The following is a 21,789-nucleotide window of genomic DNA, read 5'->3' as shown; positions in this document are numbered from 1 at the left end:
CTTCTGTTCCATCCAGAGAAGCAAATAATTTTGTTTTTCAGTAAATAATAGCAACCAGTAAATTACACATACCATTTCTTGTTACTCAAGACTGTGGTAGTCTGTTTCAAATAACTTGAAACAGTTCAGTTGGGGAGAATTAAAAAAACCCACAGGTCTGGGTTTACTGTAGTTAGTACAATTTGGTTATTGGACATCAGGGCAGAGTTCTATAGAAGATGGGATTGCTGTATTGAATATAAATATTTAGAGAAAGGGAATGGAGCCAAGTTAAGGTCACTTCCAAATTTAGTGTGTTGTGTTCCTTTTTCAAATTCAGAAGCAGCAGAGGAGAAATTCCCTGGTGGTAATGGCATATATAACGGAAAGACCAGCGGCTTGTCAACACAACTGAATTTTGTTTTAACCATTTTGGTGATTTTGATGGAACCCGTGTCTTGTTGAAACGATTACTAATTCTCGCTGAAAACTTCTTTATTAATCTCACATAATATGGCTTATAATCAGCTTTTTGGAGCCTCTGCTGTGCATCTTACTAGGAGACGGTCAAGAAGGTGCAAACAGGCTGCAGTTTTTCTAGGAGCAGAGCGAGATCTTAATGACATCTGAGTTTGTAAATACCCAAACATTACTCAGAAGTATAAATCACAAAATTGAGTGCTGCTAAGAGTGTTCGGCTAGGGCTTTGTGGCAAAATCTTTGACTTAGCATAATATAAAAGCAAGAGATAATTAGAGAGTATAAATTAACCATTTATGGAAGGAAATTTTTTTCATGTCTATCAAATTTTATGGGCCTCATTAACTTTTCTAGGCTCATATCTGAGGAATCATACTAATAATAGAGACCTTATTAAAATTATGTTTAAATAGATAGTTACCATTCTTAATCTGTGGAATCAAATGAGCACTTTGAGAGGGGATTAGCAAGTTTTTGCTGTTTTGGGTTTGGTGTAACAAAATGGCCAACAGAGAAGGTTTGCTGGGGGAAGATCCAAAGAGGGGTTCTCTGACACTTTCTTTTACACATTAAATCATGTAAATTACAAAGTTCAAAGCTCTGTAGATTTATACACTCACAGTATAATTGAAGTACCTATTGGTTAAACATAATTTACGTAACTTCCAAATATATAATGTCATTCGATCACTGAAACAATTCAAGTATCTTATCACTCAGATGCTAAAAATGTTCTATAAATACTTTTTCTCAAAATCATTGGCTTTGAAACAGCGTTACAATGTCTTATCAGGACATACTCATCAGTGACTGAAAATCTGTGTACGACCCCTTTAAAGCATATTTCAATCATAACTAATTAACACACCATAATGCTTCATTGCCTTTCAACCCAGTGAATGTAAAATGTATACTGCTTTCTGTGTGAAAGGCAAATAATTCTTCCTGCCACTTCTGTTACGTCAATAAAGGGCCCAAAGAGTAAGACTCTAAAACACAGGTTTTTCCTATTAGACTGCTGCAGGTACTGAAAACCTCCACTTAGTTACAGCCAGTAAATGTAAGAGAATATAATGACATGTTGCCACTCAGGATGGTGGAGTTTCTGCTTGTGGTGTGTCAGCCTGGACAGGGGAGGCCAAATTCAGGACTGGTCAGTTCTGGTCTATGGAGAAAATGTGACTGTATGGTTTGTAGTTACTAAAGGGCAGATGTAAATACATGATTGTTAGCTCTTCGTATTACATTATTTAAAATTTTATCTTTATTGCAGAGCCAGATTACGTTGATGGATATGCCAGTATTTAAAGCTATACAGCCTGAGGTAGGTTTTCTTAAACTATCTGTTTACATCTTTGGAATTCAGTGCCTGAGGAAATGTAACCATTTAAATAATGTGCTTTTGTTAAAAAATGCTCAACTTCTTGCATTACGCTAATATTCTTCTAGGCTTATTCCTTGTTAGCACTGTGAATCTGTAACCCAGCCTGATTTACTTTGATTTGTCATTTATTGCCAAAAGAGATTACTATGCTTTTCTGGAAGTCTTCCTGTCCTGCTTTGTGTTGAGTGTTTCTTCAGGATAAATTTATCAAATGTCAAAATTCTCTACTCTCCCTTCTGCTCCTGTTTTTCAGTTCACATCTGATTTCAGAGTTTGACTTATGCCTCTAGTCATAACATGTATTTTAGGCTGCATCAGCTGCTTGGTAAACTTTTTAATTTGTACTGTCATGTTTAAGAATCAACTCTGAGGGAATAAATCAGCCCAAACCCTTAAAAGTTAAAGTATTAGTATCCTTTTATTTTTTAACCTTTTAAGAAAGATACAGAAAGAAACTTGAGGCCTGTTGAGAAAAAGCAATTAAAGTTAACAGACATTTGAAAATCAGAAATAAGAACTTCAAAAATAAAGAAAGAAGGTAGTTATCAGAAAATGTTAAATTTGCATAGAAGTGATATGTTATCTCAGTGTTTTGATGAAATAAATTTATTTTCTGCAAAAGGTACAAGAATTGCGCGTTTCCAGCTTCAAGTTCTTTCATATAAGAACATGTCCTTAGATCTGTTATGGTTTATTCTCTTCTTGTGCCTAGGTGGAATATCATGAATACATAAAGGAGAAAACCCCCCTGTAATATTAGCAGAACTGAATTTTTGACAACATCAGAAAGGGCAGTCCCGTTTAGAAAGTTCTTAGTAGAAGTTCAATCCATCTAATTTGGTCACTGACAAAACAACTCATATATTACAGTGGTTCAGAGAGATTAACAGCCTTCTATTTTGAGAAAGTATAGGAAGGAAAAGAAAAATTAATCTATCTGGTGTCTGGCCTTCCTGTCAGATAAAATAATTTTGTTTCAAGAACACCAAGGCGGTTTTGTAGCTGAAGACACTTTCATGCTTCTGAAATTACACGTGTCCTCCAGGCAGCCAGGGAGTCTTTTCTTTACTGTTCTATACTCTTTACTTTTCTTTCAACAGCAATACCTGTTGAAAAATCTGTTAACACAAAAATGTCAGTATTTACAAATAGATACATAGATACTTTTCAATGAGAAAATTTTGCTAAGAAAAATATCAGTTAGAACAAAATGGAACCCGGGGAACTACAGGCCTGTCAGCCTGACCTCGGTACCGGGAAAGCTGATGGAGCAGATAATCCTGAGTGCCATCACACGGCATGTAGAGGATAACCAAGGGATCAAGCCCAGCCAGCATGGGTTTAGGAAAGGCAGGTCCTGCTTGACCAACCTGATCTCCTTCTACGACAAGGCGACCTGCCTAATGGATGAGGGGAAGGCTGTGGATGTTGTCTGCCTAGACTTCAGTAAAGCCTTTGGCACAGTTTCCCACAGCATTCTCCTGGAGAAACCGGCTGCTCATGGCTTGGACGGGTGTACCCTTCGCTGGATAAAGAACTGGCTGGATGGCCGGGCCCAAAGAGTGGTGGTGAATGGAGTTAAATCCAGTTGGCGGCCAGTCACAAGTGGTGTTCCCCAGGGCTCTGTGTTGGGGCCAGTTCTGTTTAACATCTTTATCAACGATCTGGAGAAGGAGATCAAGTGCACCCTCAGTCAGTTTGCAGATGACACCAAGTTGTGCAGGAGTGTTGACTGCTTGAGGGTAGGAAGGCTCTGCAGAGGGACCTGGACAGGCTGGATCGATGGGCCAAGGCCAATTGTATGGGGTTCAACAAGGCTCAGTGCTGGGTCCTGCACTTGGGCCACAACAACCCCATGCAACGCTACAGGCTTGGGGAAGAGTGGCTGGAAAGCTGCCTGGCAGAGAAGGACCTGGGGGTGTTGGTCGACAGCCGGCTGAATATGAGCCAGCAGTGTGCCCAGGTGGCCAAGAAGGCCAATGGCATCCTGGCTTGTATCAGGAACAGTGTGGCCAGCAGGACTGGGGCAGTGATCGTGCCCCTGTACTCGGCACTGGTGAGGCCGCACCTCGAATGGTGTGTTCAGTGTTGGGCCCCTCACTCCAAGAGAGACATGGAGGGGCTGGAGCGTGTCCAGAGAAGGGCAACGAAGCTGGGGAAGGGTCTGGAGCACAAGGCTGATGGGGAGCGGCTGAGGGACCTGGGGTTGTTCAGCCTGGAGAAAAGGAGGCTGAGGGGAGACCTTATCGCTCTCTACAACTGCCTGACAGGAGGGTGTAGAGAGGTGGGGGTCGGTCTCTTCTCCCAGGTCACAAGTGATAGGACGAGAGGAAAAGGCCTCAAGTTGCACCCGGGGAGGTTTAGACTGGATATTAGGAAATTTTACTTCACTGAAAGGGTTATCAAGCTTTGGAACAGGCTGCTCAGGGAAGGGGTTGAGTCGCCATCCCTGGAAGTATTTAAAGGACGTTTGGATGAGGTGCGTAGGGACATGGTATAGCGGTGGTCTTGGTAGTGTTAGGTTTACGGTTGGACTCGATGATCTTAAAGGTCTTTTCCAACCTATACAATTCTGTGATTCTGAGGTTTCACCAAAAGCAGAGGTAATGTGATACTCTGAGGAGATGAGTAAATACAAAATAAAATACAAAACTGTAGATGTCCATATTTAAAGTGAATTTTGCATTTACTTTAATTGCTATGAAATATCTGTGCCATAGAATTTTATGGCAGTACAAAATACTGATTTGCTGTTCTTCTTTTCCTTTGTCATTGTTTCATTTCGCCTTTTGGAAATGAAATTTCCTGAAGTGCTACTCGGATTGATTGGCAGAGAGATGTAACTTAGTGAGAAATGCTCAGAAAAAAACTAAAGTCTTATTTGCATCTTCTGCTAGAATACAGGTCTGTGTATAAGTAGCAGCTGCCATAAAGTATTAATTTTTAATTGTATTTTCTGACTTCAATCTTACCGGAGTTACCAATATAATTTAATTGTTTGTTTGCCAAAAATAAACTACTGTTTCTATCCTGAAATTCTGCCAGCTGTAGGACTAGGTTTTAAAGCAAGATATAGTCTGTGTAGTTGTCATCTACCTGCCTCATGTTATTAGGTAAGTTATTAGACTAAAAAGGTTGACATTTTCTGGTCAGATCAAATATTAATGTATAGTCTGTAACTGTCTGCATTTGTTTGAGGCCTGGTAGCCTTTTAAATTAAGTTGGTGTATTTGTTCTTCTGTGTCCGTAAGCTTGGATACTCTTTGATAAACTACTCCTTTGAGGCCTGCAGGGTTTCACATAGATGACTGACTCTTGCATTGTTGATGGGCAGGTGGTTGTCTGCCATTTTACAGCAGAACTCTACCTTGTCAGAGTCTTCCTTTGGTGTCCTTGTGTTGCATGGAAGAAGGAAAGGCCAATATTCTGGTTGAAACCTGTGTTTGATGATGTACTTGTTTTATTATGTCACTGGGTATGATGAAGGCAGAGTTATGGTCCCTACTTCTCCTTTCATACTTGCTTGTGCAAGGTGGTCACAATTGCTCTGCAGAATCAGGTTTTGTGTGCAGGAAGTGGTGGTAAGTACACTGCTATGTGAATAAGAGTGAATACTTCTAGTTTCCTGTGCTAGAAAGGGGGCATGAAAAAAGCATGGAGCGGTTGAAATGGTTTGCTAGATGTCACATAGCGAAGTTCCAGGGCAGAACTGTGCACAGAGGAGATTTCCTTAGTCAGCAACCATTGGGCTGGCTGCTTTAGTGAGTTATCTGCTGTTGAATTTTGTGTTTGGGGGAAGAGCGTTACATTATTTTTTCTTCAGGTTTTAGTCTTTAACATGAGCTTATGCACGGATGGAAAGACTTAAGATTTTAGAGTTCTGGTTGCCAAGTCTTACCTCAAACACGCAAACATCCTTTAAACCTAGCACTTGCTGAGGCTTCTTTTTGCTTTTCGATTGGACTATTACTAAAAACCACATCTGCATGTTACTTTGCAAGAGTTCAGTAAGAGGACGCCTGATTAACAATTCTTTGTTCTCCAGCAGAAATAACTATGCTTACATTCTAGATTTCTATGTAACTTTATTTAGGTTTTTGGGTTTGTTTTGTTTTGTTTTTTTTCCAAAGTCCTGGAAATTGGCAATCTCCACAAATTTCAGGGTTTTCTTGCACACTTGATTAGAAAGTTTCTTGTGACTGTGCATTGAGGAAATTGCCAGCATCCTTCCATACAAAAAGATGAAGCGTACTACTAGAACACAGCACATTTAGCAGTATAAAAAAAATTCAACAGGGGCATGTTGGATCACTTACTCTTATCAACCTTCCTATTCAGTCCAGATTTTAAACTTAGTCAAACGATTTTACCATGCATGGGATTTTCCATTGTTGCTCACTAGCCCTCTGGCAACTGCTTAATATCCTTAAGTTGCTGACCTCTTCTGCTTTTCTGACAAATGTAAATTTTGCTGTCCCTAGTAGACTGACTGAGATTTTTCCACATAAACCTATAATTTCCAGACTCTTAATACCAGATGTGCACCGATCATGTGGAGAATCTGTGCAAATTGGCATCTTTATCTGCAGAAGGCTTAAATGCTGGAAGGTTGGGATACAAAATATGTTTGGAACTGGAAATGCTTTTCCTGGTGCTCACACAGGAACATGCAAACCTCCACATCTCGAGAGTGTGTTCCATTTATCAGAACATACTAAGTGCTTTTCAGAGGCAGAATTCTCTTTAGCTCTCTGCCTTTTCATGTGAAGGTGTCTAAAGTTAATACCGTACATTTGGAAAGTTGAACAACATTTTGATTGAAACTGAAATTTGTGGTTCTAAAACCAGAAGAGTGATTTAGAACCGGTGTTATGGAGAACTCATTCCCAGTGTGTATGCATCTACCGCTTGTCAGATATGAATATAAAGACTGTATAGATATGTGGTAACTTGAATCTGTAGTTAAAAAGAGCCGGACTGTCTAAACACATTTGGAACTGCCTGAAATAACTATTGAAAAATGGACACTTTTGTGCTGGCCAAATCAAATTTGTATTTATAATTTCAAATTTCTTTCGATGCATAATTTGATACAGTTTATTTAAGGAGAAAATCCTTAATCTGCTTTTTAGCTCTTCTGTTTACTTTATACTTCCCACAGCAATTTCTACTATTTATTTTGCAGTTTAGGTGAAAGATTATTTTTTGCCATAGAGCACTGGGATTTTATTATGCATTGAAATTGATTAGTTGTGGTTACGGGTATACTACAGAATTTGTGATTTTTCTTATTATTTTGAACTGGGTTGACTTTGAAGTAGTCACTGTAATGAAAGAGCATGCAAAAATTTGTTTCATATACTGTGGCTGAACTGTGCAGCCTACTGGCAATATTTTGCTTTATTAGCACCAAACTACTAATGTATATCTTTAAGTACATGCCACACTTCAGTCAGGTCTGGCTAAACTCTTATGGCTTAAAAAAAAGCCAAAAAAAACAAACAAACCCCAAAATAAAACAAAGAGTTCTAACGCCAACCTTCTGACCAGAAGACCTTCAGACTTAAGAATGTTACTGCCCAGCCTTTTTCAAATGGTAGGTTCTCTTGGTCTGAGTATCATGTACAGAGATTTCAGTTTTTTTAAAATTAGTTTGTAACTACTGTAAACAATAATATTACACTTCCAAAATTGTGTTTTTCAAATGCTTTAGATCTCACATTTTAATTAAAAAAAAAATTAGAGATTGAATATGCTAAACTGTGGTGTATTCATGGAAGTTTTACTTGTAATAATGGGGATGACATTCAGGAATACTAGCTAGGTTACCACCTCTAGTTGCACAGCTGAATTTTTTACTCTTTAACTACTTCTAATATTGCTTATTGATATGTTTAGCTTTGGCTTTGGTTTTGAACCAGATAAGATTATATACTAGCAAAGTCTTTACTCCTGTATCTGCTGACTTGCTCATATGAGGGAACCCTGGACTGAAATAATCAATGCAGAATGAAACTTCAGAGACATTAGTTGTGGCTGATTGCTTAGTCTCTCTGTTTCTGAATATTAATAATGATGTCTGTTTTTTCTAATATTAGGAGAATATACAGATCATATAACTTATGTACATCAGGAAAACACAGAAGTGTTTGGTTAGACTAGTTGTCATTGAATCGGTGCCTTGGATTGGTTTTAGCAGTTATCTGATAGATGCTTCTGTCATGTATCAGTTTTTACACTTTTAAATGTTTTTAAAGATTACTGATTTTTAAGGCAATTTTTAAATGTATTTCTTAGGAACTAGCCAGCTGTGGATGGAATAAGAAAGAAAAACATATCCTCGCTCCAAATGTTGTTGCCTTTACTAGGAGGTTTAACCAGGTAAATGATTTGGTTACTGTGATGGACAGGTACTGTTTGACGGTTCTCTGACTATAAAGTTAGATAGAACTACTCCTATGAATTAAAACTGAAGAATATTTTTCTAAACGAAGATTAAGATTTTAAAATGGCAGTTTGTGTTTTCAGTTGCTTTGTCCACATTTTTGTGTTGTTCCTCTAGACCATTGGTTCCTAATAATTAGTTCCTAATAATTTTTGCTGATGTGTCATGGTACAACATTAGCAATTCTTTTCCTTCTCTTCTATGTTTCACCTGATCATTCAGTTACCTTAGTGTTGCCTCACTTCTCTACCCACTTCTTATATCCAGTGGTAATGCTTTTGGGTAATTGCAGCTATACAGATAAGAGTTCATGGGATCAGAACTCTTCTCTTTCCTTACCCTGTTTTCTCCCTGGAGCATCAGGAAAATTTACAAATATTTCATCTAATAAAGTCCTTTTTTGTAAATAAATTAAGTTATATGTGTTTACTTTGTAGGTCAGTTTTTGGGTTGTACGAGAAATACTAACAGCACAGACCTTAAAAATAAGAGCAGAAATATTGAGCCATTTTGTGAAAATAGCTAAAGTAAGTGCAAATTTCTTGTACTATCATTCAAAATCTTATTTCCTTTTTGTTTGTTTTTGTACTACTCCTATGAACGTTGTTGGATTACAGAGGCTAACGTTCTTTTTTTTTTAGCATATCTGCTATATTGTATCACATGAATAAGATAAAGGTATGATTTTTTTTTACTTGGTTAAATAAAACTACCCAGTTCAGTGCGAGTCGTCTTGTACCTTTGCCTAACAAGTTTAAAGTGGTTTGTCTTGTTGATGGCCAGCTACGTGTTGCCAACACTGAACATGGTTGTAAACGGTTCCAGTTTTTTGTCTCCCCCCATTCAAACTTATCTTTTATGAAAAGAAATCTCTTGCTTCTAAAACAGCTGTCGTGAGACTTGTATTCCTACTTGTAACACGTAGTTGCTGGTATAAAGTACCACTGTTAAAGCTCAGTTATTTTAATGAGTTTGAGCACTGCATTTTACAAGTCATTCTTAACTTTTTAAAAAATATATTTATTTTAAAAAATATTTTTCTGCTTCATGACCTGTGGTCATTCTGTTTTGTATGACCCTGTGTGACACTAATATTAGTAAGAAGACAGCACTTGGATCAAAGGCCTGCGTACTAATCTTGTACATGTGAAATTGTGTGTGTGTGTAGGTAATTAGAATAATATTTTCCATGTAATACAAAATACTTTTGTGTTATGAATATTTCCAATCAGTTTACTTAGCAGTTTTGTGCTTATGCAGAAGAGAATGTATCTGAGCAAGTTCCTGGCACAAATGCATAGTCCACGTACTAGGAGAATGGTCAACTTGGAGGTGCTAGGTTGTTCTTAGAAATAAGAGGGTTGGTTTTTTCTTTTTCCCCTGCAAAAAGGAAAACACTGCCCTCTTTTTATATTTTCTTTTTTTTTCCCCCCCTTTCCTTTTCCCTCAATAAAATACAGATCTTGCTCAAATGCTCCTGAGCAATGAGTAAATTGATCACTCAAGGACAAATCCAGCCTCTTCTTAAGATTTACAAAGAAGCTACATGACAGCAGTTCTCATTTTTCTATCTTTCTGGAACTACATTGTAGGAAACTTTATTGTCTAAGACAGCTTTTATCTCTTTTGAGATCAATGTGTTTTGAGTAATTGTGAACACAGAGTGAATTTAAAGTACGTTGAAGTGAGGAAAACTTGTCCTGTAAAACAGATTACAAAATAAAAAGTTGTATTAATTCTGAAAGGGTTGTTAGCATCTTCGGTTGATGTTTTTGGTTTGATTAAATTTTTAGTTTCCAAAATTATACTCATTTTCAAGAACAATGCATGAAATAATTTTTTCATGTTTTCTGTTCCTGAAGGAACAGCCTTAGAAAATAACAACTTCAAAGTAAATACAGTTTGTATTCTCACAACTGAAATACCTATTGTTTTGAGGGGTATATTTGGAAAATTTGCAACTTTTAAAGTGGTCTTAAGAATTTTGCACATTGACAGCATTGGATAATGTTGTCTGCAGTCATTGATGAAAACTTTGTATTTTATTAATGAAAAACAATCTGTGTTTTATTAATGCAACTGTGATTAATCCTGCTTCCCTTTTCGATGTGCTAACAGTTATTATCCCCTTTTTTCAGAAGCTTCTAGAACTGAATAACCTCCATTCTCTTATGTCTGTGGTGTCAGCGCTGCAAAGTGCACCTATCTTCAGACTGACCAAAACCTGGGCTGTAAGTTATTCCTTGACCATTGTCTTTTCTGTCTTGTTTGAATTCTGAGGTTTTCTGAACTCTTCTGAATTGTCAAATTGCATGCTCTGGAAGAAGATTCTTTATATTCTTGTTTTTGTGGTACCATCATAGCAGAAGTAGTGATCTGTTACATGTTTTGTGAAAGTAGAGTTTAAATGGCTGCATATTCTTAAATAATCTTTTTTTCTGTAAGAGTTTCCTGTTTTCCTGTCTGTTCTAGAAGCCACTGATTATATGCTCAAGAGGACTTTAGTTGATAAGTAATCTTAGAAGACCTTCATATGGAATGTGAATCAGTATGCCATTATCCAAATCATTGTGTGTGTCATTATTACATTGCCTAAAAGGAAAGGAAGAAAAAAGACTTATTACAGATATAGAAGCATTAATTTTGTGATTATTGTACAATGAATTTCAGTTTTAATTTATTTTAGATTTATTTAGATTTATTTTAATTTATTTATTAAAAACATTGATAATTCTGTTTTCAGAAATTCGGTCTCTTGAGGGCAGAATTTCTCATTTAAATTTACTGTAAGTTTTGCTATTTCTTTGAAGTGGAATACACAATTATAGTGTAGTCCTGCTGTATGTAATCTTTAAATATACAAAGGATTAGGCAATTCTCATTAATTTAGTATTCCACCCAACGTGGATCACATTAACTGTTCAGAACTGATACATAAAGATGGCTATACTTAACTCCTTTACCTAAGTTTATTATGTCTTTAAAGTGCCTGTAACTTTTTTATGGTTTGATTGCTCAGAATTAGGCTACAGTCAAATAAAAATGTAAATGCCTGCTGTTTTGAGCAGCCTGATGAAGTTGGAACTTAAGTAGGGAAAATCGCTCACGTGTGAAACTAAGTGTGTGAATAATTCATTACAGGACTTAGACTTAAAGAGGTGTAAGGCGCTTTGTAGGCATGGTAGTTCAAAAATACAATGCAGTGCAGAGTTAGGGCCTCAAGGAATTCTCAGTGCTGTTTAGAAAGAAGACAGCAAAATTATTCTGAAATCTTTTCACTCTTGTACCTTTTATGTTACTTTTTTTTAAGAGCTGTTATTTAACTATGATGTGGTGCACTCTGTTCCAGAGTTGCAGAGGGCCTCAGGGCTCCCATTTGCAATGCCCCTTTACTGATGACTCCTGTCAAGCCCATCCTGTTCTGAGCAAGACCAAACGAAGCAGTTAACTCCTGCATATCCGTTGCAGTATTTTTTTATAACAATGGGCAGTCTCGCAGTTCTCTAGAAACAGAGCAGCTAGGCTTATGAGCTCTGTAGTACAAGAGCTGGAATTTTACAGAGGAAGAGGTGTATTAAGAAATGTGCTACGGAACAGCTGTCTGTTGTCAGAAAGTACAACTGCAAGAAGCCAGTGTACAGTGCCGTATTTCTCCACTCGTTCTGACTCAATTGGCTTTTAAACTCATCTTAAAAATATTGCTGGTGTTTCTAAAAACAGCTGAAATAGGGAATGTGTTTTTATAGCTACAGTTGTATATTTTGTGTTTACTTCTCAATCTTCTGTCACTCAAGGATCTTTTGCATTGCTAAATATTTTTCTGATTTTCTGTAGTAAGTCCAGTAATAGAAAACAGATTTAAGTATCATAGTGATTTACTTTCCTCATACTTTTTTCCGAAAAGTTTTGTCATACTTTTAATAAGGCACTGTTGAAATGGCACGATTTGCATTTATTTAGAGCATTATCCATTGCTATTTCTACTTTCAAATTCAAGAGGATTTTAAGCAGTTCTGATAAACTCTGAGAATGTTCGTGACTGTATAATAACATATATTTTTCCTCTAAAAATTTAATATTGTTGAGGTTATTAAAAACTCTGAGGATATAATGATCATATTTGTTCATAGCTTAAGACTTATGCCGAATTGCTTTTTTTTTTTTTTTTTTTTTTTTTTTCTCCTTAACAGGCAGCACGTTTTCAAACATTGTGCTGGTTTGGATGATGATGATGAATTTAATCGTAACTTGACTATGCTTTCCTTTACTGTGGGTGACTCAACAAATTATTGTTTGTTGTTGTCTTTGTGCAGATTCATCTTTTAAAATGTTATGATCTCCTTCATTTTTTTTCTGTGCAGCTTTTGAATCGCAAAGACAAGACCACCTTTGAGAAGTTAGACTATTTACTGTCTAAGGAAGATAATTATAAAAGGACACGAGAGTACATCAGAAGCTTAAAAATGGTTCCTACTATTCCATATTTAGGTGAGTGTGAACAATTACCTTATTTATCTGTAGCTCATTTTGACTGACAAGCACTAATGTAGCATGTTGTGCACCTGCAGAACACTATATATAGAAGGTATGGTTCACTTCATTTGATATTTAGAATAATTAGATCTGGTGGAGATTTTTAAGCTATACACTGTCTAGGATCTCTGACTTGTAGAAGTTTTGTGCATTACTGACTGTGCATCTGAAGAGGATGTCTTTGTTTACTGTCCTTTTGATGTCTTCAGAATTTACAAGGGCATTGGGTTTCAGAAGTGTTTTTGAGTACAGCATGATTTAAGACCTCGTTCCTGTAGCTTTCATTTTTGCTGCACTGTTTTTTCAAATACCTCATAACTTGGTATCTCTAAAGGGAAGTTGTTGGTTTGTGTCAGTTTCTTGTAAATACTTTGAAAAGTGATACAAACTGAATAGTCAATTCAGTTGATTGACTTGTCTTTTCAGTATTCCCTTGTATTATTCATGTAGGCGTTATTTCCCCAACGGCTCTTTCACTCACAATTCCTGCCTGTTAGTGGACTGTGCTAGCATTCCTGAGGAACACTGCAAAAACCACATTCCTGTTAAACAAGGCCATTCAGACACTAGAATGTCTTTCTAGTGATGGGTTTTTTAAAAGAAAGTTAATCTAAGGAGTATTTAACGATGTTTTCTGTGAGCAATATAATAGAAACAATAAGGTAATTTATTGTAATTATTTTCTAGTGCCCAAGAAAAGATGAATACAGTGCTTTTTCTATAGCAGTCCACATATGCAAAGCATGGTCCTTGTGAAGGAATTGTTTTGAACATTCTGTAAATATGACTTCCAGAAAAAATGTATTCTAAAAAAATCAAACCAAGTCTGAAATTTCCATCACAGATATTCAGCACAAGTCACTAATGTTTGACAAAGTTATAAGCAACAGAATACAGTATAAAGAGGTGTCTTAAACATTTTAAAGTATTTGTATAACTACAAACTTCACTTCTAATGCAAATTTTTTCCTCATCTAACATAATTCTGCCTTGTGCGTCAGCCACATGAACTCCACAAAATCAGATGTGAAATACGCCTTTACCTAAAAGGTAGTGGGAACGGCTGTTATTCCTGACATAGGAATTCGAGTTAATGATCTACAATTACAGCCACACATATGAGAAGAAAATGTAAGTATTCTAGGAATGATACATAACAGTTCTTAGGGAACCGTCTTGTATTCCTAGAAGGCTTCTCATCATTGTGGTACTTCTTACTTAGCATGAGCAAACCTGACATATTCATAGAATTTAAAAAAGATATATGAAGAAAACTTTCCTTTTTGCATAGGCTTTTTAGCACCACAAGCTTGTTTGTGGTCCTAAAGTATTCAAGGGACTACAAAAAAACCCAAGGGACTACAAAAAAGCAAGGGGTATAGATCCATGAAGGTAAGATCCTTTCCAAATTGTCATTTGCAGAACTACTTTCGTTCTTTACCGAGAGACCGTTGGAGAGGAAAAGAGGTGCGCCAGGTCTTGTTGAGAAATACATTGTCATGGACAGCCTGATTTAAAAGCTGAAAAGGCAGTTTATTAGGTTAGGATGTAGAGGATATGAACAATTGCTGGGAATATTTTACTTACTGTATTTGTAGGTATGAAGTGGAAGACTGGCATAAATTCAGGAGTGTAAAATTGTCATGCATTTGTGTACTATTTGTATACAGCTGTCCTGCCAGTTAGTCTATTAAGCTGTCTTCATCCTTCTTTGAAGGAATGAACTTTGAATTCAGGCTTGGTTTGATTCTGGTCAAGGTTAAAATCATAAAATGCTGTATCTTTTCTGCTAAACTTCTCTTCAAGGTTGTTTGCATAGGTCCAAAAAGGCTATGTCTACATGACATACCAGAGCTCACCTCCATTTATTTCAAGCATGTTCAAAATTGTCATCTGGACAGACTTCTCATATCATGCAACCTCTTTGCATTAAGCCTTTCTGTGTGACAGCAGTTTCGTTAGTGCTTACAGCTGATGGTTGCTTTTGTATTGGTTTTGTGTTTATCGTACTTTTTGTCTGGGTTTTTTTTAGTTGAAGAATAGAAGTCTTGGTAGCTTTAATGATCACTGAAAGCAGAATTTTTTTTCTTCCCTGTGAGGCTTTCTCATTAGATGTGCATAAAATATACCTTATCCTTTATTTGCATCTGTAATGAACAATGCATAAGTCGGTGGAGTATCTCTAGCTGGAAGTTTGAGGGGAAACAAGGTCCTAGTTTTTCTGATGATCCTTAATGAATTTATATAGTGATAGGGACCATATGTTTTGCATGGATGAGATACATTCCTGATAAGAATTGTCCCAGGTACCTCCCTATGTTCTTGTACTCCAGCATCAGCTGTAGTGCTGCTATGAACATTCTCATAGTCTCTTAGGTGTGACTTGTTTTCTGTTTATGTTGTGCAGTTGAGGTACATCGACAAGGCCTGTAAGGTTCTTGGATCCCTGAGGATTCCAGGACCCAGATTAGGTGGTGCTGTGGCCTGAGGGAAGATACTAGAAAACTTTAATGGTAGCTAAGCTAGCAACATGAACATGCAGTGGGAGAATTTTAAACACTTTTCCTGCAGAAAGTTGGAATGATTGCTTAAAATGTGTGCTTAGTCTGCAAGAAATATATAAGAGTAAAAAAAAAAAAGTATTTGTTTGATAAAGTAAAAAAATTGGGTCTATTTGCTTTCTTTCAGTCTCAGAAACAGTTTTTGGTGATAGTAGTAAGTGTGAGACGTGTGAAGACTGTACTGAATTCTAGAGAAAAATTATTTTGAAGACTTTCGCATGTGGCCACAACAAAACCAGAATTCTGAATAAGAGACCATGTCTTCACAGGCATGTAGGTGTTTAACAGCCTTCAGAAAGTATCTAAGAGTAAGACAGATACATATTTCTGAGAACCTGCCTAAATGATGCTTTTACTCATACTTGTTCTTCTCTACTGTCCTGAAGCATTAGATTATCTATGAGATCAAGAAAGTGTGCAAATCATGTTTAAAAGTAAGACTATTAACAAAGACAAAAAATGAGGTTCTGTCATTGGTATAACTTGCAGATTTTGAAAAATCTGTCCAATTTGCATTACCAAACAGACCTTTTAGAAAAATAAAAAACAGGAAAGGGTATCCATGAACGCTTGTTTTGTACACAAGAGAAGATGTGTATGTAGTTTTGGAATGAGTATTTCTCTCGGGTGTTAAATAAATATATGTGTAGTTCAAATTGAAGATGTATTAAAAGAGAGACCTACAGTTAAAACACTGTCCAGTGTTGATAGTCTCCTTTTCTTCTGTGACATATACAAAGTAGCCATTTGACAAACTGTGTTTTTTGTTAGTATTTCACCTGGGAATATTTCTGCACACAGGTGGTTGTTAGTGAATGCAGTCCAAGTGGTTTTGAGACTTTGTGCGCTCTCTGGCTTGCTTAGTCTCCACAGGCAGCACCAGACCTACTCTCCTGTCAGAGCGAGGCATTTGTGACTTTAAGGTTTACCATTGGGAAAACTGAGGTTTTGTTTCTGTTAAATCCTTCACTTTGCTACTAAGATGGTAAACGAAGAACTCTAGAAGTAGCAAAATCTTTTCAAATACGAGACCCAAAAGGGCATCCACAGATTACATACACTTGCTACACTGCATTTTTCTTTTATCACGGAAGTTCTGACTCAGATTCAATTTGAATTCAGAAAAAAAATCGGGGGAAAAAAAAAATCAGAATTCAGAAAACATTAAAAAAAGCAGAAGAGTTCAGGAAGTTTTTGGTTTATTTTGTGAAGAAACTGTGTTACATATTCATATAACAAATATTTTCTGGCTTTATTAGTAATTTAGGATGATGCTAAGCTGGAGCTAAAAAGCGTAAATGTTTTTAAATCACTGAACCTGGGTAACTAGAGCTCAAGAATTCTGCATAGGCTTCCTGGGCCAGAATTGCTGTCTTTGTATTAGTGACCCTCAATGCCTCAATGGATTTCTCTTTCATGAACTCATGCACTCTCTCTTTAAACATACGTAAACTCCTTGCGTCCACAGCACCCAGCTGGGAAGGATTTCCTCAGCTCTGTCCAGTACCACATTCTTTTGCTTGATTTGAACATGGCATTTTCTGTCTTCACTAGATAAACCCTACCTTGTTCTTTATGCGACTTCTTGAGGCTACTCCTGACATTATGGACTTTAGCCATTACCTCTGTTGTCTTCACTCTAAATCTTCAGTTACCCCTCTTCTAAAAGGAAGAGTCCTTGGATTACTTGATCATGCCTTGTACAGATGTCACTTGGCGTCCTTGAGAACTTTCTGTGGCAGCGTTTCAGTTCTGTATCCTTTTTTAGGGGAAGAGAGTGCACATGGACTGCACACAATATTCAAGGTAAAAGTGCATGTTAGATTTATCTAGTGACTTCAGAAAGTTTTTTGTTTTCTGCTTAATAATTCCTAGCATTCTGTTAGTTCAAAGTGTAGCAGCAATCAAAAAAGCAAGTTGTTTTCAGACACTGTTTATTGTAATCCCAAGATCTTGCCTTTATTGGCAATTATTTGCTCATTTCATTTTATATGGAAAGTCGGGACTTTTTTTTCCCCTGTATGTATCACTGTCTATAGATTTTTTTTTTCATCTTCTGTCTTACTGTCCAAGCAGTCTGTCTCATAAATCCTTCTGCAGTTCCTCTCAGTCAGCCCTTTTCTTTGCTCCCCTCAGTTAGTTAATATCATCAACAGATTTTTTGCTCCATTGTTCACTCCCATTTTCAGGGCACTTATGAATATATTGAACAGCATGAGTCCCAGCGCAAATTCCTGTGGATAAGTCAGCACTGCTTAAGTAAAATATTTCTTATTTAATAAATTTGATGGCCATCGCTAATGGCCATACTTAAAAAAATGTGTTGAAAAATTGGTATGAGTTATTGAAACTTCTTTGAAAATAATTTCAGGTTTGCAGGAATGTTTAGCTTATCAAAAGAGAATATTCAAAGGGGACTTGTTTCAGTGAATAATATCTTCTCGGGGGAGACAATATTAGGTATGGAAAAGCTTCTTTAATCTGTCTGCTTAAATTAACAGGTAGACTGGTAGATCTATGTTAGGAGTAAATAGTGAACTTACACCACTGAATGAGAGTGGTGAAGTTTCTGAAGATTTGCAGAGTTTCCCATTTTGCTGGGCTCCTGTTTCATGCTGTAGAGCCTCTTGTCTGTCCCTGCATGACAGTTACTTGGTTATGGAATATCAGTTCTCATTCCGTCTGGGGCAGTCTGAGATTATGGCTGAGATGCGCTGGAGAACGTGCTGGGGAGTTAAACAACTGCTTAAGTTGACAAAATACTCTGGTTTATAGAATTGGCTCACAGCCTTGGGTAAGAAGTGCTTTAGTACTATCCAGTTATTGGGACATCACTCCAAGCCAGTCTTAATTAAATTTAAAATGAAAATATTTCTGAGATGGACAAAAGTATTACAAGCCTAATAAAAGACATAGGTAATGAAAGTGAAAGGAAAAAATCAGCATGTTACTGAGTTACAGGGTTCAATCTGAAATTCCTGCTGGTGTCTAGCCAACCTCCTTTAGACTTCCTGTCCTCCTGCGTATGTTGTACCTCAGGTTTCGTACATCACAGAGAGCCTCTCCCTGGTGATTGCAAAGGCTAAGCAGTGTTGCTGCTTTTTTAAAGTAAGGTTGTCCCTGCTTCGAAGAGGTGTGGTTGAACCTTTGTGTAACCAGATGTATAGAGGAGACAACAACTGGTATGTTTAGAACCTCAAGCTATAATATGAGAGATTAATATATTCCATACTATATTTAAAACTACTATGTTAAAACATTCAACAGTTGTTTTGTTTTCAGCTAGATACTCCGAGTTTAAAAAAAAAAAAAAAGAGTGAGAGAAAGAAAAAATCATGAAATTGGCAAGGCTGTGGTCTGGACTGTTGGAGGCAGTGAGCCACAGTGTGATCTAGGAAAAAAATAGCAGTCACGTTGTTTGGAAAATTCGTGGGTGCAGTAACTAGTTACAGCTTTTTCCTGTCTTCACTGCAGGTGATCTTTTAGGTTGTATCTGTATGTTATAGAAAGGACAAAGATGGGTATGTTCTGTTACAATCTACAGATTCACTGAGTTGTGGTGTTTTGTTTTGTTGGTTTTCAGTTTCAGGAAAGAACTCATATGAAATATGTGTACAAGAGAATAACGACTTGTCTTCTGAAGTAACTTAAATCTTGAGGTAGCCTTTTGTCTAAATGCTATCGGTGGAGCCCCACTGTTTAGTTCCTGATACACAGATCAGGTACTAGTTAACAGCATTTTCTTTACTGTTCTGAAAAAGGCAGAGATATTTCAAAAAGTCAGAGGAGCAACCTAAGTTTTTAGGAGGTTTGCAGTTACAGGACTGTTTCTACAGTACTTTTTGAAATGAAAAAGGAGTACAGGAGAACTGAAGCTGTTAGAACTCTTTTCCATTGTGCTGCAGTTCTCTCTTTCTGTATAAACTCAGGCGATGTGCTTTTGTGAATGATAGGAGAATGTTTTGTATGTGATTTTTGGGCAGCGTAGTGTTGCCAGGGATGTACTTTGGGGAGTGATGAAACAAGAATGTAATTGAAAGAATTGGAAATAATTAGAGAAACGGGACAAACTAAGACCTTTCACAGTTTGTAGTAGTGAAATGGTGGATCTAGTGCAAACTGAGTTCTGTTGTGTGAATTTGGGGGGGGGGGGGGGGAGCATAGTGAAATTTTGCAAATCTGTGATTCTGCCAATATACTTGCTAATAACTTACTTCACTGTATAAGTTCCAAATTCCCTATGTTTAATTGTTTTTGATGTGCCAGCCTCTGGGTTTGTTTAAAATTATTTTATGGAATTTTTATGCAAAAAATGCCATGTTAAACATTGGGATGCGGGGTTTGGGTTTTGGGTTTTTTTTGCTGTTTTGTTTTTTTTTTTCCATTTTCGAGAGGGCTTATCTGACCAAGCCATAGCTAAATTATGAAATAATGATATGGTCCTTATTGTTGTCCTACTTCGATGATCCACACTGACCCAAGCAAAATTCCAATTGGTAAATACCTTTCGTGAATAGAATCTGTCCAGTAACATAGACCGCTTTTTCCAATGCCTTTAACTTCAGTAAATCTGTATGTTTAAAGCATTGCCCTACAACACTTCTGCAAAGTGTCTTATTATGATGTAAATATGACTTTTAAAATATGATAGGAACGAACTTGTTAGGTACAACTGGATGTATATTCTTGTTCATTTGGACCTCGTTTTCTGCATCCTTTCCTCTCCCTCCTTCCCACCCCCAGTTGGTTTGAATGTGTCAGATATCCTCAGTTCTTCTTTGTCAGCCAGCTGAGCTATGGTTCTTGTGAATGTCACTCTTGGATAATGATAGAACAGCACAATCTTTTTTTTTTTTTCTCTCCCCCCTTTTCTAAACTACTCTGTTCTCCAACTTTTTTTTTGATAGTGAATTTGTTAAATCTAAGTGTAGATACACCAAGCTTTCTTGTTCTACCTACACTGCCCTATCACCCAAAATCCTGGTTCTTTCCTCTATTGTAAGGCTTTTGACATTGTTTCCCACAATCCTCAGTGACAAACTTGTGGTTTGGTATGGACTAGATAAGTGGATAGCAAGGTGGACTGAAAACTGGCTGAACTGTTGGGCTCAAAGGATTGTAACAAGCAGCATGAAGTCCCGCTGGATACCATTGGCCAGCAGTGTGCCTCAGGGCTCAGTACTGAGTCTGATATTGTTTAATATCTTCATTAATGACCTGGACAATGGAACATAGTGTGCCCTCAGCAAATTTGCAGATTATACAAAACTGAAAGGAGAGGTTGATAGACTAGACAATTTTTCTGCCATTCAAGAGGACTTGAACAGGCTGGAGAAATGGGTGGACAGGAACCTCAGGAAGTTCACTAAAGGGAATTGCCAAGTCCTGCATCTAGGGAGGGGTAACACTATGTACCAGTATAGGCTGGGGGCTGAGTGGCTGGAAAGCAAGCAGGTCAGAAAAGGACCTGGTGGGTGTCAAGCTAAGGTGGCCGACATCATCCTGGCTTGTATTAGGAAGAGTGTAGCTATGAGGTCAAGAGAAGGTGATTCTTCCCTCTACTCAGCACCAGTGAGGCCACATCTAGAATACTGTGTCCAGTTCTGAGCTTTCCAGTACAAGACATGAACAAACTGGAGTGAGCCCAGCAAAAGACCACAGAGATGCTTAAGGGACTGGAGCATCTGTCATGAGGAGAGTCTGAGGGATCTGAGATTGTTTAGCCTAAAGAAGAGAGGGCTTAGGGGGAAAATAATATCAATGTCTATAAAAATCTGATAGGCAGCTGTAAAGAAGATGGAACTAGACTGTTCTCAGTGGTATCTAGTGAATGGGCAAGAGGCAATGAGCACAAACTGAAATACAAGAAATTCCATTTAAACTTAAGGAAAAAAACATTTTTGTGGTGAAGGTGGTCAGACACTAGAACAGGTTGCCCAGAGAGGTTGTGAAGTCTCCGTCCTTGGAGATACTAAAACCTTCACTGGATAATGCCCTGAGCAACCTGCCCTTGATGAGTATGCTTTGCGCAGGGAGTTGGACTAGATGATCTCCAGAGGTCCCTTCCATCCTCAACTATTGTGTGTGACAAGTACTGCATGTCAGTCAAATGTTGTATTCTGGAACTTCCAGACTACAAACTGCAAAGAATCTCAGGATACTTCTTAGGTAGATCATTCAGCCTCTTCAGATCCAGGCAACTTCAGCACTCTCAGTCTGTTTCTCTGTATCTCATTTCTCTTCCTTTGAAAAGAGAAAGAGGCATCTTGAGCTTATGAGAGAAGTGACTTCTTTTAGATTAAGACTCTAAATTAAAATCTCTTTGTAAAGTAGACCAGAGATTTTTTTGTTATGTTGGTTTGGGTCCACCCTACAGGTATGTCTGTCCTTCACCCATCTTTAGATGA

At 37.3% G+C, this 21,789-nt stretch overlaps 1 protein-coding gene across 6 annotated transcripts in view; it reads left to right on the top strand.

Moving 5' to 3' along the window:
* RALGPS1 (Ral GEF with PH domain and SH3 binding motif 1) overlaps nt 1-21,789 on the top strand; it is a 134,822-nt gene that overhangs the window by 28,029 nt on the left and 85,004 nt on the right. For all 6 annotated transcript variants that reach the window (XM_072882757.1, XM_072882756.1, XM_072882755.1 and 3 more), the window contains exons 6-10: nt 1,733-1,783; nt 8,141-8,224; nt 8,726-8,815; nt 10,427-10,519; nt 12,650-12,776. In XM_072882757.1, the coding sequence (XP_072738858.1) occupies nt 1,748-1,783; nt 8,141-8,224; nt 8,726-8,815; nt 10,427-10,519; nt 12,650-12,776 (430 nt within the window). In that variant the 5' untranslated portion in view covers nt 1,733-1,747. The remainder of the gene's footprint in view (nt 1-1,732; nt 1,784-8,140; nt 8,225-8,725; nt 8,816-10,426; nt 10,520-12,649; nt 12,777-21,789) is intronic.

This window comes from Ciconia boyciana, chromosome 18, assembly GCF_034638445.1.
Source record: "Ciconia boyciana chromosome 18, ASM3463844v1, whole genome shotgun sequence".
NCBI classification, from domain to species: domain Eukaryota; kingdom Metazoa; phylum Chordata; class Aves; order Ciconiiformes; family Ciconiidae; genus Ciconia; species Ciconia boyciana.
The sequence above is the reverse complement of the archived record's forward strand: the minus strand, read 5'-3'. Positions and strand labels throughout refer to the sequence as shown.